Raw genomic sequence first — 16,505 nt, forward strand, 5'->3', positions numbered from 1 at the left:
ATTAGAAAACCCAAATATCAAACAAGCCTTATGTTTCTGCAGAAAAAGAAAACAAATTTCACTTCTCCCCCCTCAAGAGATAGCAAATTTTATGGCAAACTTTCTTCTTTTCCAGTGTAAACTAACCTTTTTCAGAACATGAAGATTATTATTATTATTTTTTTTTTTTACACAAAATATCCCTTTATATAAACAATCAAATAATATCCATCAGAAGTTAACAAGTAATTTTATTAACAAAACAGAGAAATTTAAAAAGGGGAAGGGGGACAAACAAGAGGAGAGAGGTTTACAGCAAGTGAAGTTTATGTAAATTTATTGTAAAACACCTCAAAGGGGAACATATTTAAATTCATGCATACTTTTGTTAAGGTATGTGTGAATTAATTGTAGCCCTCGGGCTCCTCTCATGTTGCTAGTATTGGCCGTGTGAGGCAAAGTTTGTCCACCATTGTTTTATACATGCCAGGTTTATTCCAGGACATCATTTTTAAACAGAGGGCTAGCACTATGTTTACAAGTATTGAGGGTAGCTGTGTTAGTCTGTATCCACAAAAACAACAAGGAGTCCGGTGGCACCTTAAAGACTAACAGATTTATTTGAGCATAAGCTTTCGTGGGTAAAAACCTCACTTCTTCAGATGCATGGAGTGAAAGTTACAGATGCAGACATAAATATACTGACACATGAAGAGAAGGGAGTTACCTCACAAGTGGAGAACCAGTGCTGACAAGGCCAATTTGATCAGGGTGGATGTAGTCCACTCCCAACAAGAGATGAGGAGGTGTCAATTCCAGGAGAGGCAAAGCTGGTTCTCCACTTGTGAGGTAACTAACTCCCTTCTCTTCATGTGTCAGTATGTCTGCATCTGTAACTTGCACTCCATGCATCTGAAGAAGTGAGGTTTTTACCCACGAAAACTTATGCTCAAATAAATCGGTTAGTCTTTAAGCTGCCACCAGACACTATGTTTACAGAATCTACATTTTTGTTTATTCTGGTATCCTCCAGGGTTTACAACTCAGACAGGCAGGGATAGCAAAATGATGTTTCTAAAAAGACAACATATTATCGCCCTACAATTCATCTCCCTTTAAAGAAAGGTAAATCCTGTGCAGAATCCTGGAGAATAATTATATTACATTTTTACATACACTATCCATACCTAAAACCATGTGTGTATATATATATATATACACACATGTAGTGGTGATAATTATGTGATAAATTGCATTCATAGGAACCTATGCCTACATCTGCTTTCTGCCTACTAATCCAGCTCTTCCAGGACAAATTCTAACTTTTCAAACTTCTGAGCAATTTAGTAATAAAAATAATAAAAGAAATCAACCTGCTAAAAAATGCTCCCTTCTTTCCTGAATGTGGAATTCCTTCATAAAAACCATACCACTCTGAGATGCAGACTGGGATAGCTATACACAGTCCTGCGCCAGTGACAGAATTTAGGTCTAGTACAGGGGTGGGCAAACTTTTTGTTCTGAGGGCCACATCAGGGAACACAAATTGTATGGCGAGCCATGAATGCTCACAAAATTGGGGTTGAGGTGCGGGCCCAGGGGTGGGGATGAGAGGTTTGGGGTGCAGGAGGGTACTCCGAGTTGGGATAGAGGGGTTTGGAGAGCAGGAGGGGAATCAGGGCTGGGGCAGGGAGCTGGAGCATGGGGAAAGGCTCAAGGGGTGCAGGCTCTGAGTGGCACTTACCTCAAGCGGCTCCCGGAAGCAGTGGCATATCCCTTCTCCAGCTCCTATGCAGAGGCATGGCCAGGTGGCTCTGCACGCTGCCCCATCCGCAGGCACTGCCCCTGCAGCTCCCATTGGAGCGTGTAGGAGCTGGAGCGGGGCCATGCCGCGGCTTCCAGGAGCTGCATGGTACGGCCCCCGACCCTGCACCCTGGTTGGATCGGGGCTGAGCTGCGTGCTGCGGCCCTGACCCAGCACCCTGGCCGCAGCACAGGAGCGGGGCCAAGCCGCGTGGTGCAGCCCCAACCCAACACCCCGGTCAGAGCGCCAGAGCAGGGCCTAGCCGCATGGTGTGGCGCACAGGCCGGCTTAAAACGGCTCGCAGGCCGGATGCGGCCCGTAGTTTGCCCACCCTGGTGTAATATCTTGCAACCTGCCAGAGCTAGAAAACAGAGATTAATCCCACTGAGAAGGAGAGATTACCAGCTTCTTAATGGGGCACTCACTGGACCTGGATGGTCCTGAAGTATTAGACTTTTAAGTCAGGACCCTTCAGTATACAAAAATGTATTTCAGGTCTTTTTTTGAGAGGCACTGTAAATTTGTTAATTTTAATTTTCTTCTCCTTGTGAGCCCTCTACATTTGGACTCATGGTAATTAAGGCAGGTGGGCTCTGCAAGTAGAGGGATATAAACAAGATTTCTAGTGCAAAATTTTACAACTCAAAAATACTTACAAAATGCTTTTTTCTGTAAATTCTGTAGTATGTTCAGAATTTATGCAGATATGGGGGTAGTGTAAAGATTTTATAGGCAAACATTTGGGGGAACTGTCTAATCTCACCCAAGGCGTCACCATGCACAAGTAATATAAATTTCACAAACTGATAAAACCTCTATACCACACCAAAATGTACATATAAAGAGCTGAGCAAAACCCATCATGTATTCCTGACTCCACCATGTGTCTTTTATAGTATTTTAAATGTGGAACAAAACTAATTTTTTGTTTGGGGGACTGTGAGGAGGAGCGGAGATTAGTTTTTAACAGCCCCAAAAGTTTTCCTTTAAAAAAATATTATAAAAAGCCTTTAACAAACTAACCTAAAAGGCACCCCACAAGACGCCACTTGAGAGCTAACACTGAAAAGAAAATTGTGGAATCTAACAAGGTTGAATATGTTCTATAGCTTTCCATAAAATATTCTACAGCTAGTCCCTGCATTACCCAATATAAAATCCTTCAATTAATTCAACAGATAAGCATAGCTGTGATTTTCAGAGCTAGGGATATAGAATACCTGAGAAATGTGGGGGAATTTCCTACAGGAGAAGTCTGTGAATCCCAAATCATGGAAGCCGGCTGGAATTGAAGGATTGTTCTGAATGAAAGGCTTTCCCAATGGGTCTCTTGGAAGCTGCTTGTGAATAACTGCATTATGACGCAGCAAACCCCGATGAGTGCGAAAGGTAATACAACAAGTGTCACACCTGGAAAGAAAAGGAACAGAGTAAAAAGTCACGGAGTGATTTTAAGTGTAAGGAGAATGGTCATCTTTTCTGTCATACTAACAACTTGGTAACAATAAATAAAGTTGTGTCCCATAAAATGCCTAGTAACACAAATAGGACAGTTTTTAATCCTGATCACTTTCTACCAGCTTCTGGCTAGTACAGTAAGTTCACAGGAAGTTCAAAGAATGCAGCACATGTAACCCGAATGTCACATGTTAACAGACAACGAAGAGAGACTGGGACCGCAGCATGCTGACACTGTTCCCATTGTCTCAAACAATCTACTTTGATAGCTTTATGTTGTTTAGTTTAAGTACAAATTCTGGGACTCAAGTGCTATAAACATCATAAAATCATAGCGGTGGGGAAGGAAGGGATGAGACGTCAAACTGAAGTCAGCAAGCACCAGAAATCATATACTGATAGCCTTTTTAATTAACTTATGCTCAAATAAATGTGTTAGTCTCTAAGGTGCCACACTCCTTTTCTTTTTGCGAATACAGACTAACACGGCTGCTACTCTGAAACCTTTTTAATTATTGTTCACTGTATTACAGAATTTCTATTGACCCTACCAACAAACTTCTATGTATGAAATAGCAGAAACTATTTTACACTCCACTTCATTGTCATACTTCCATTGTTTCAGAGTAGCTGTAGTTCACAAAAGCTTATGCTCAAATAAATTGGTTAGTCTCTAAGGTGCCACAAGTCCTCCTTTTCTTTTTGCGGATACTTTCATTGGTTTTCCTAAAGTAACACCACTACCTCACACTTTCTTTTAGATTAGAGTATAACCTCTTTGGAAAAAAGCATCTGAAGCAGATTCAAAAGTCTTATATCATATACACACACCTCTCATAGTCAATGTATCCCAAAGACTGATGCAGGAGTGAACACATTTTGATACCATACCCACACCAAACAATATTTGCACAAAGCTGACTTGCACTATAAATGTCACATTTAAAATTCACGGTTTTCAGAATGCAGCAACATTTAGACAACATGCCAAGATCAAGTGTAAAGAACTTGATTAAATATCTGGTATCCTAGATTTATACCATAAAGAAGAATTCAAATCTCAACACTGTAAACAGCAAGCAAAACATTCACACTGAATTCAGACAAAGACAGATCACTTCCATCAGCAGTACCTTGCCACTATACTGTCAACTTTGCATTAAGATGTCCTTTTCACAGAAGCAAATGCCAATGAACAACAGTAATTTAAACTCTGCCAGTGGAAATTTTATTAGCAATATTTGCACATTAAACCCTATTTCTTGCATTCCTGCCACGCTGTGCTCCAGAGTGAGGTTTTCTGCAATAAGAGACTTACCCACAAAACAGTGTTCAAGTCATTTTTCCCTTAAACTGCTCATAAGAAGAATTTTTTTGACATCCACTATTACTAGTACTGCAGAATCCCATTAATAAAAAGTGTAAAAAAATAAAAATCATCACTAGCTATCTTCTAACCTGACTTCTGCTACGCCTTACCTAAATGCATGGCAGTTTTACTGAAAGCACAATAACGGTCTTCAAGGTAAGAAAACATCCTGCAATTGGAAAGAGCTTCTCTGACAAAGTCCTGAAACAGTCCCCTTCTGTCCTGACCCCTAACTCACTGCCATTGCTGCTCTTTTTATCACTTTACAAACTTTCATGGAACCTTGTTTTTTAAATTCTTCTCCGAAAATAAAGAGATAACCAAGTCACCCACAAAGTAGCTGACCTCATATTCCCCAAGTGCTGAAAGAAACGAGTGTGAAGTATATGTAACACTGCTTTTGTTATCATGCTGTGTAGAAGGATAGGACATGAATATTATGCTCTTGAGCTTTAATCTGCTTTATCTCCACTGTCAGTTCACTTGCATATTACCTTAATAATTACTGCCAGCATACTGTCTGCATTCAATTAAATATGGAATCATACACATTTACAAAGCAATTGTTTACTTCAAGGGCTCTGCTAAATGTGATGACAACCTTTGGTCATGCTAGAGAAATACCAATGTGTTAGAGTTCTTAATATCATAATTTGCCGCTGTTCTGTTACTAGGCCTGTGATACCTGTTATTCTATGATGTAAAGCTTTGTCCTTTCTTTTTAAAAAACAAAACACCCAACAAACCCCATGTCCGAGACCACATGGGAAGGAGTGCATCAAGGGTTAAATAATTACCAAAAGAACTCATATAAACATAGAGGCATAAACTCTTAGAAAAGATGACATGTCAAACATGAAAGCAAATAGTGTCATCAGTAACTTTCCATGGTGCCGGAACAGAGGAATAAACTTTAAAGTATTGTATGTATTATTACATAAGGTTCCATAGCTTGCAATATAACCTAGCTACTTTGATCAGAAAGTTCATTCTGCTATGTCTTATTATTTATTTGTACTGTGGTAATGCAAATAGACTCCACTCATAGATCAAAGCCACAAACACATAAGTTTGATAGAAGTAAATTTTGTTTTCTATACACTCTAACCTTTCAGATGCAATATATCCTAAAGCACATTTTATAAAGGGATGAGTTAAATACAGGTAAAAGATGTGCCTGGAGACAAACATGGCAGCTATTGTGCACTCTGCAATAGCTCTGACACAGCTCTGGGCATTAAAATCTGTTTTATTGAGAGACAGGAAACAGAGAGTATAGAGCTCCCTTTTAGTATTTTCAAATGGTGCCATACATTCTTTAACTACCACCTGAACAAACTAAATAGGAATAAAAGGGTCTTGTCTCCACTTAACATATCTGAAAGACAGCACAGCTAATGGAGCAGCTGTCTCTCCTACAGTACCACAGCATCTGGACAGAACATAAGAGTTCTGTAGGGAGTGCTAACAGCCAGTTCAGGCTGACATCTCAATGATGCACAGCAGTCCTAGCATCTTATGCCCACTCTGTGTGTGATCTATACTGGCTGCCTTTATTCTGTCCTTGTTAGGTTTCAGAGGTCTCGTCAGAAACAATACTCAAGATTCTTTCTTTGAGCAGAGTCCCGATAGCTGTCTGTGCTCTTACGCCACCTACAGTCTTAAGGATTTGCTAGTCTTGCCTCCGGTTGGCAAGAGACCTGGTTGAAAAATGGCAAATGTTCTCCGTTAAACATTAAAAGGAGAAAAATGTAGAAAAAAAATTTGGATTTTTCATAACTGAATTTTTTTTGTTCCCTTCCTTCTTCCCCGCGCTGGATGGGGAGAGAAAGAGGAAAGAAAAAAGTCAAGAGATTTTTGATTTGGTTGGAAAACCCTTTTTGTTCATTAAATGTTTTGACAAAAATTTCGTGACCAGCTCTAGTTGGCAGGTAATATTGCCATTGCTATGCTGGGCCCTAGGATGTATAAATCACTGCCTCTTGACTGAACATCTTAAAGAAGTATTGGAGCTGTGTGAGACAGTCAACACGGTGGAGACAAAGGCATGTCCTGCTCTCCTCCCTCAGAGGCAACACACAGATTAGATTCTCTTGGGGTTCAGACTCCTCCATCTCACAGACAGAAACCAAGGTTCAGGCAGTGAATCAGAGAGGAAGGATCTCAGGATTTAAATCGCATAGTGTAGTGAATAAAAATTCTGTCTCACACAACACCTGTTGACATGGCTTCAACTTAGAAAGCTGAAATAAAACCGGCATGAAAAGCCATCACCCAGAAACTTTTGGAACAGCCTCTATCAGCCAGAGACACTTAACTCCAACAGGCCACTCCTAATGCCTCCCAGCTAACTCTTGGCACCTTGTTTCTAAAATGCTCTCCAAGGACAATGGAGGTCATTGTAAATCCATTCTTGATGCAGACCAATGCAGATAGAGCTGTAGGCTCTTACGGTCTCCCAGGATTTGCAAACCTCACTTGGGCTCGTCAGTCTTCATTACAGATTCAATGTATAGCCATTTTGCCCAACACTGTGTGTGACAGCTTTTTCATTAAGTGCCAAGGACCTCTGAGCTCTTTGTGTACAATTAATTTACCTTTCAATGCAATGGCACGACAGCTGTACAAATGAATGCCAATTCTATGACAAAGACATATAGATATTGCTATACTTTATATTGTAACTGATAAGGGAAGTTTCATATTATACTGGTGAATGGTCAATAACATACTAAATATCTTCATATTATTCCATTTTAAAATAAGTTGTCATGTTTGACAATACACCACATTGTAAATGTTTTTTTTTTTAAACTTATTTTATTTTATTTGTTTAATTTAGGAAGCCAGGCCTTTATCTTCTTGCTTTATGGACAGCATTATCTTTCATCTTTTAAATGAAAAACCACATACGAATACAATCTTTCTAGCTGAAAGCCATATTCCTAAGAAGCAAAGAAAATAACTTAGGAGAACGCTTCACGTTTTTTTCATCTGTGTTTAACGGCTTTGGAAAGAGTATGAAAAAAGACACGTCAAATAAAGCATTTGAAACATACGGCAATACTTCAGTCACAGTGAATAAGAAACCCATTACAATCTAACAAGTATGCCCCATGTCCATTGCCAAGTCAAATAAGGATGGGATGATTACGTAAAACACAGATAGAAGTCCACAAAGGATTTTAGTAGAGTGACACCTGAACATCTGAAGAAGGTAAAGACATTGTACTTGCAAAACAGGTTTCCAGCTGTACTTGATGTAGGCTGGAATTGTTTTAGAATTTCCTAACATTTGCTGTCATTTTCTATAAATAGGAATGCAAAGTGAACTTTATCTCTGCAACTGAATAGCTTTCTCCAACTAGAGCAGTGGTTCTCAAACTTTTTGTATTGGTGACCCCTTTCACACAGCAAGCCTCTGAGTGCGACCCCCCCCCCATAAATTAAAAATGAGGGGGAGTAAATGTAATTTAATGGGGATTAGGGCTGCCAGCCCATGGAGCGGGCAGCTTGCGACCCCCCATGGAACTACCTTGCGACCCCCTGAAGGGTCATGACCCCAGTTTGAGAACCCCTGAACTAGAGGCAACTAAGCGAACAAAAAAAAAAAAAAAAAAAAAAAGAATATCTGCAGTGCACCTGTGACTGTGTCATAATGGGCCTCACTTTCAATCGCCTTGCACCTTGTGCTGTCCTTCAGGTCCATGCCAAGCGGGCGAAAACATTCACACTCTGATCTGGTAGCATTTTATACTCACTTTACATTGGTGTAAAATGTGAGAGAGGGGAAAAACAGGCTCCAGAAGTTACGGGTGCCAACCCCTACTGTAAAGTGGGGTTGACTTGGAGCTTAATCCCCATTTTTGGGCCAATGCATCACCTCTACATTATTATAGTACAGGTTTGCAAGAGTAGTCACACTGGTGCAAATTATCTGAATGTAAACAAGCCCTAAATTTACAAAGGTGAGGAATAAAATGTACCATTTAAAGGAGAATGCTGGTGTGGAAACATTAAAAACACTAAAGTCCTTTTGAGAAGCAGTCAACTCTGGGTACCTTGTTCATGAGGCAAGCCAAAATGTGCAGCACCTATGACTAAAGTACATATGCAAGAGAGGTTTACATAAGCAGGTAACCAGTCATTATCTTATTCTCCGGGCCAATTCTAGTTTGTCAGCAATGTAAATAACTTTTTTTAAAAAATGGAATGACTCCTTTAAAACAAGATGCAGAATCACCTGTATGTGTAGTTCACTGTAATTTTTAAGTAAAGGACAGTACAGGCAAATAGCAGACACCTAATTGTAACTCTTTTACAATTTTAGATTTCAGTAGTCAATGTCTTTCAAATTCTAAATTATTATACCTCTACCATTCTGTGACTGAGAAATTAAAATCAATACTAGCCTCTGCTTTACATAAAAGACCTAGATAAAAACAATGTTTAAATGTTCCAGAAGCGTAAGCTTTTAGATGACTAAAATATAAAATTCTCAGAGCTGTGTGGATCAAAACAAGGCTGTTGTGCAAGTATGGAAGCAAACAAAAGCTATATTAGTTTCCAGTCTCCATTTAAAGAAAGACTAGAAATTAGACGAAGGTTTTTAACCATCAGAGGAGTGAAGTTTTGGAATAGCCTTCCAAGGGAAGCAGCGGGGGCAAAAGATCTATCTGGCTTTAAGATTAAACTCGATAAGTTTATGGAGGAGATGGTATGATGGGATAACATGGTTTTGGTAATTAAATATTCATGGTAAATAGGCCCAGTGGCCTGTGATGGGCTATTAGATGGGGTGAGATCAGAAAATTCTTTCCTGGGTAACTCTGTAGTATCTGGCTGATGAATCTTGCCCATATGCTCAGGGTTTAGCTGATCGCCATATTTGGGATCGGGAAGGAATTTTCCTCCAGGGCAGATTGGAAGAGGCCCTGGAGGTTTTTCACCATCCTCTGTAGCATGGGGCACGGGTCACTTGCTGGAGGATTCTCTGCTCCTTGAAGTCTTTAAACTACGATCTGAGGACTTCAATAGCACAGATATAGGTGTGAGGTTTTTTTTGTAGGAGTGGTGGGTGAAATTCTGTGGCCTGCGTTGTGCAGGAGGGGACCTAAATATCTATGAATCTATAAAGCAGATTTTAAAAATGCATGAAAAGTTTTTCCATATCAATTTTGTCCTTTTCTAGCCAATATTTTAAGTGACTGTCACAAACAGAATAAATTAAAACTAGCTATAAAAAACAGTCTATGACAGAATCCTTTAACACAAAGCTACACTAATAAATCATCCAGCTCCTCACACTTGAATCCCCAATGTGTCAGCATTAAGTTTGAATTCATATGGCATTCTTCTGTTTTCTAGTTCACATCATCCTTAGGATTAATGCCATCTTTTTTAAGGACCAATGCAAAATACTGTGCTGGCATTTTACAAGGATAGTGGAACAAGGTATGGAGGTTATGGGAGGCAAGGGGAGGGGGGGAGATAGATGAGAAGGCATAATCTAACTTCTTACTCCAAACGCATAGGTGGGGAAAGGACAGCAAGGGAATCACAGTTCTATCACTGATCGTTTCAACTGTGGAGAAGGCTGTAATAATTTCCCCCTTCCCCCCCGAAAGAACTTTTTTAAATTTAAAATTTTCAATTTCGTTTGTAAAGTTCTTATCAAGTGACAGACATTCCTTCTTGAAAGGATTTCATTGTTCACATTTTACTTCTCTTGCCTTCTCTTCCGGGGAGAGATGGGACGGAAGGAGAATGAATTGGTTTATGCTCTTTTTTAGCCCCATCCGCTTCCAGACATTCAACTCCTTTCTGGACAACCCCTTCCCTCCCCTGCCTCCCTACCCACAGTCCTGAGAAATGATGTCAAACAGCTGCTCTAATCTCTTCCAGTTGCTGGTAGACAGAGTGATGGAACAGTGGCAGCTCTCTGACCACGGCTGCCGTCTCCCAAAGATCCCAGAGAATCTACTCAGCTACAGTCACAGATGTATAATACATGCCTTCTCCCATTCTCTACTCTTCCAACAAGACAACTCCATTTTTTTCAACCCAGATTCAATGTGGTGTGAACACAGAGCAAGAGCCTGACAAGTCTGCTTATGTAAGGGTTAGTACAAAAGCTGCACATTACAATACTACACTGTGCAAAATCTGTACAAAGCACAAGGCTGAAGAGAGACTTCCCTTGTATAGCATGGGAAGTTTCTGACATAGCAGACTAGGCCTCTGATGCAAGCAGCTCTAGTTAAGTCAACAAAGGTGGGGCTTTTATTTTAACTTTTCCCTCATTCTCCATGGCCTGTTCTCTTTTGCTTTTATTTCGTCTCCTTACTTTCAATCTCTTTCTCCCTCTCCCCACCCCCACCCCGAGAAAAAAACAAAACAAAACAAAACAAAAAAAAACAACCAACCCCTTGACCTTGGATGCAGTAAGGCTGGAACCATTTCATCAGACATTCTATTTATAGGATGATGCTTAGCAAGGGCACAATGCTATGTACATTCCAAATGCTGCACATTACTCTTGCAGTCTGGACCAATGTGTAGAAGCTTGTGCAGCTCTGATATAAACCAGGGTGAAGTTCCAAAGACAGTATTTTAGAACTTGCTGGTATGCTGCAGAGTCAGTTTCAGCATTAATATATCATAACTCCCATACTCAAAGTAACTCAGGTGAAGCTCACCATTACCAGTTAAAATCATAAGATACTTTCTGAACAGATTACTCGGTTAGTTCTCGACTTTCTTCCTCACCTTTTTAAAAAATAAGGGGGAAGCACTTCACATTTCTGGCAGCAACTTAGTGAATTCTGTTTACTAGCAAATGACTGATTTTTGTAATGTCAAGACAGATTCGGACATCTCTACTCAGGTAGAGTTGTACCTCAGTCTGCAAGTGGCCTCACTGATTTCAATTGAATTATTTATGGAGTAAGGTACAACTTAGCACAAATAAGAGGACACAGAATATGGCCCACAGTTATTTGTACAACAAAAAATGTAGCTAATTTTCTTATAATTAAGTTTATGACTTTGGTCCTAAAAGATACGCATCAAGAAGGCTGCTTGACAGAATCACAGAGGTAGAGCTACATCTGACCAGAAACAATGTTGATCTATTTTTTAAAAAATGACTACAAATGTACCTGGAAAAAAAAAAACCGTATGGTTCAGTACCAAATGGCCACAAAAATCTTCATTTGCACAACACACAGATGGGTAAATGTACAGACGTGCCTATGGGCACACAAATGCAATTTTACCTCTTGCAGTCTCCTTTGAAAATTCAGTCCTTCATGTTCCTTTCAAATACCCAGTAGTTGCATATTTTAGAAAGCTTTTGCAGAAATTAACAAAAGGATATTTGCTACAGAAAAGGGCCTCAATAAATGTTCTCTCTCACTACATTACTTCGGAAGAAAGCACATCTCTCTCCAAGAGATTGTCTACATTAGAACAGCTCTCTGTTGATGACAACAGGTGTCAGCAATGGGTATAGCTGAACCTGTACTGAACATGGCTTACCCTTGTCTGTACTTGCAGCTAAACCATGCTCAGTACCTGTTCAGCTGCTCCCCTGCTGATGCTGTCACTAGTACCAAGTAGTCTTTTTAGTGCAACAAATCCTGGGAGATGGGATGGACTAGCACACTAACGACCTGCTATACCAGCCTCAAACCGCCCCCCACGCACAAAGCTCCTTTCTGTAGTACACTCAGCACGTCATCCTGTTTCTATTCTTGTAACCAAGCTAGATATTCAACACCCTGTGACATCCTACACAGCTTCACATAGGGGATGTCCTCTCTGCATCCACTCACTATCTGATATCTTATCCAGCAGCTTCAGATTCCCAGGCTCACAGCACAATGAGATCCCTGATGTGACCATGCAGTCTCTATGTCTGAGCAGGACTCAAGTGCTCTGTAGAATTTCTTCGTTCTCTTTTAAATAAAAACGCTAGAGTTCACTGTAGCTAAAATTCTAGTCTGTTCTGACAAATCACCACAAGGACAGATGCTCTAATAAACCTCACCCTGTTTTATTACTCAGTTTTACTTTATTTAGTCAGTGACAGACTCCAGTTTGGTTGCATGGTTTTTTTGTTTCCTTGAGATGATTAGGAATTACTTTCTGCCCCAGTTTATTGTTTGCTTATAGGACTTACCAGTATGAAGCCACACTCTGATCTCAATCATGTGGGTGACTCAAATCAGCTCATTGGAGTTACTCTGGATTTAAACTGGTGTAAATGACATCCAAATCTGGTTTGTTGTTTCTAACAGCAGGACATTGTTTAAACTCTCAAAGCAAGTAGCTCTTGTGACAGAACAGGATGCCAGTGAATTGAATTGACAATGTCATGCAACTGACCCCTTTTGTCTAGTAGCAGTTACTAGACTAGGCTGGGTAAACTATCCTCACTAATACAATTTAAAATGATGACTATAATTACAAAGGTGAAATGGCAGGGTTCTTAATTTGCCAAAACCAGAAGTAAGGAGTCTGTGGGGGCATCTATGCTGGAATATTTCATACCTGTCCTCCAGTACTTGGCAATAGTGTATGTCCTTGTGTATGCTGGGCTCAAGATTATTTAGCACAGTGTCATGAAAGCGATTTTCAGATTTACAATGTGCATAAAAGGCTTGGACCTGATTTATGCTTGCACTGGTACTAGAAAACAGGTATGAAATTTTATAGTATTACACAGAGCACGCGTCTCTGGTATTACATGCTACTTCAAGTGGCAGTGTCGTCATGTAAGCAGACAAACACAGAACTTTGGGTCTTGGCAAATAAGTAAATTATTTTCATTAGCATTTTGTTTTCAAATGTATTTATTTTGTCATTTTTAAGTCTACAGATATATCCTAGATAAATATAAATGATCTGTGATCTTAAATGAGTCTTTTTTGTTGTTGTTTAAAATAATTTCAGTGCACTTTAAGAAAATCCTATAATTCAGTCTCCTGGCTAGTTTCTCTCTTGGTTGCTGATTAAAGGAACTATCATAACAAAGGACAGAAATATACTGCTGTAAATGTGAAATATTCTAGATACTTTTAAAAAGTGTCATTACTTTATTTATCAAGTATAATTTTGAATACAAGCACAAAGGCCCTTTCACCATGGCATGACTTCAATCGGACTCCTCACATGCTTAAAGTTAAGCACTTCTACAAGCTTTTGCAGGATTGAGGCCTAATGCAGCCTCTCTGTGCAGCATCCTGCCACCTACAACAGGTGTTGCCAGGAAGTGTAACAAACTCAGCCTGACCTGAACTGCAAGCAGGAACCCATCTCTGGGATACAGGAACTGATTTGTTCCTCCTATGTGATGTCATATAACACCAGGATTCCATCATTTGAACACTGAAGTTCAAGTAATTATTCTGCTTAGACAGTGCTGGGACCACCACCTAAAGTTAGATTTGCCTAAAATGGAAAGTACTAAGACCCAATTTTCAGTTGCTTATAACTTTACGAAACTTTCATTGTTTGGTCTGAAATTTTCCATGCCTGGGGTCTGCCTCCAGCTGAATTTTTTTGTGAAAAGCTTTAGAAAAGTGGATCAGCTGATTCTGAAAATGAAGTTTGGGAAGATGTCAGTTTTCCCCCTATGTTAATAAGAGCTCACAACTGTTTTGTTGAGAAGCTCTAGCACTTCCATGGCATTTAAAATTTGGCATGGGATGTATTGCCCAAGGGTGCCTTCACTACCTTTCTGAAAATCTACCCAAATTTGGTTCAGTTATAAGCCTAATAAAAATAATTAAAAAAAAAAATCACTGCTCGGACATGCTCAACAGAAGTTTGTAAGATTTCATCTAAGAGCCTTCTACAGTTACCAGTTATTCCATTAGCTCAAGTGGTAAATGTCTTTACAATGGATCTAAAGTTTACAACCCCGCTGATAACCCATGGGGGGGCAATATGTTCCACATAATGGCATTTCTATTTTATCAGTTTGCTGGGCTCAGAAGTTAAGAGTTTAGGATGTGCATTTAAAGGCACCGTCTTGAATGGCCCAAAAGAGTACATTTTTCAATCAAGTCAGCTCAGTTAAACTAGTTTTTAACCCAACAGAAAAGCTCTCTGAAGGCTCGTTAAGATGCAGGCCAACACATCTGAAGCCACATGAGCTCTTCTTGCAGTTGCTGTAATTAAATAAAAATATGTATTTATTTTAAAATGTGTCTAGAAGGCTTTTGATAGGTGTTAAAAGCTGGCCTGCAGAATGATTAGCCCCTCCCTCGTCTCTGTTCTGAAGAGCAAAGAGTGTTTAGGGTAGGGAAAAATGTCATCGTGTCCGCCTAAAGCTGTGAGGGAGGAAAAATTAAAAGCCCTTTCAATCATGGGTACAGAGAGAAGTGAAGATAGCTGGGGCAGGGGGAAAAAGGGTAACCTTTGGTTAGAGTAAAACCAAGTGAAGAGATTTTTGGTGTACGTAGTTTAAAAAAAAAAAAACAAAACCCCTCACAGATTTTACTTTAAGCCTGTTCCATTGTACTTGCCAAAGGAAAGAAGAGAAACCTCACACACTGCCTCTAGAGATTTCTCCTCAGGAAATCCTCATGTCTCATACTTCTTGAGTTTTGCTGGGGCTGCTGATGCAGTTGTCAGTGGTCCATCAGGTGACATTTACAGGCATTTTTCCATTTTTGACAACAGGGAGCCACAAAAGATTCCACAGAAGTAAGCCTCTGTGTGAGATTTCTCCTTTTCCCTGTTGGCTGCATAGCATTTCTCAGCTCAGCTAATTATATCAACGCTCGGATACAAACTCACCAGAATAGCTGGAGCCCTGCAGAGAAATCACTGGCTTCTTTAAATAACCCAAGCAGGGGAGGAAGAGGATAAAAACAGCACTGTTGTGCCACCTCCCACTGATAATGGTCACTGCAAGACAGTGAGACAATGTTGCTCTATCCAACTAATGTTGCTAATTAGGGTGTGGCTTCCAGAGAGTTCAATGGGATGAGAGACTACCCAGAGAGGTTAATTCCATGAAGGAGCTGCAGTACCTCAAGCCAATTGTTAGCATAACAAAGGGCTCTATTTATTGCCCAAAGGGTAGAGCAGTTCTTACCATAATTATCAGACAAAGATGCAGGACTTAAGATTTTACATAACCAAAAGGTACTCTCCCAAAAGGAGCCCTGCTCACATAATCAATGGATTAAGTATTGTTTATTCTGCTGTAAGTAAACAATGAGGTACTCACAGCTCTGAGGCTTTGCATAAACAAGCAGCACTCAGGAAGACAATGTCCTGTGTCTTTTTCTTTCATTTCAAACAGCTAGCCCTCTGATGTAAAGTTGTTCATTTGACAAGAAGGGAAGGGTAAAGGCCCACCCTGTAAATTACAGAGTCTCATATACTGACCCAGAGGCTACAAACCACTGGGCAGTGCTCCCTTTCCTGATTCTTACAAGCAAAAGTGTGTGAGAGAGGCTGTTTACACAAGAACCTTTCTGAAGAATGACCTGCTGCAGCTACCACCAGTGCAGTGCTAAATCTACACGATATGGTGATTAAAAACCACCAGGACCATTTTTCCTGTACCGTGTTTATGCCTCTGAATCCACTGGGAGAGCTACATTGGTGACCTAAATGGTGGGAAAAGGCTAGTGCACTCGGCCTCACAGCATTTGTATGTGTGTGGAAGACAGAACAGTCTTACAAAAATAAACACACACACTGAAAAAATCAGACAATGTGGGAAATTTTAAAAACAAACAAAACACTTAGTCAACTATTGGGAAATTTCTCCAATTCCAATAATCGATGGCCAGTCACTGACACAGCTGCTTTGGTACAAACCCCATGAATAGACAAGGAAGCCATGGGGCATGGCTACACTGGAAACTTCAAAGT

General features: G+C 40.0%; 1 protein-coding gene across 2 annotated transcripts in view; it reads right to left on the minus strand.

The window, feature by feature from the left end:
* RREB1 (ras responsive element binding protein 1) overlaps positions 1 to 16,505 on the minus strand; it is a 79,929-nt gene that overhangs the window by 24,378 nt on the left and 39,046 nt on the right. The window contains exons 1-2 of one of the 2 annotated variants that reach the window (XM_074944915.1): positions 4,560 to 4,589; positions 3,004 to 3,193 (exon numbers count right to left, since the gene is read on the minus strand). Coding sequence is in view for 1 of the 2 variants with exons in the window: in XM_074944914.1 (XP_074801015.1) it covers positions 3,004 to 3,193 (190 nt within the window). In the remaining variant the exon portion in view is untranslated. Of the gene's footprint in view, positions 1 to 3,003; positions 3,194 to 4,559; positions 4,590 to 16,505 lie in introns of those variants that run through there. The other variant, XM_074944914.1, reaches the window with a different exon arrangement.

The sequence above is a fragment of the Natator depressus genome, chromosome 2 (assembly GCF_965152275.1).
Source record: "Natator depressus isolate rNatDep1 chromosome 2, rNatDep2.hap1, whole genome shotgun sequence".
Lineage (NCBI taxonomy): Eukaryota > Metazoa > Chordata > Testudines > Cheloniidae > Natator > Natator depressus.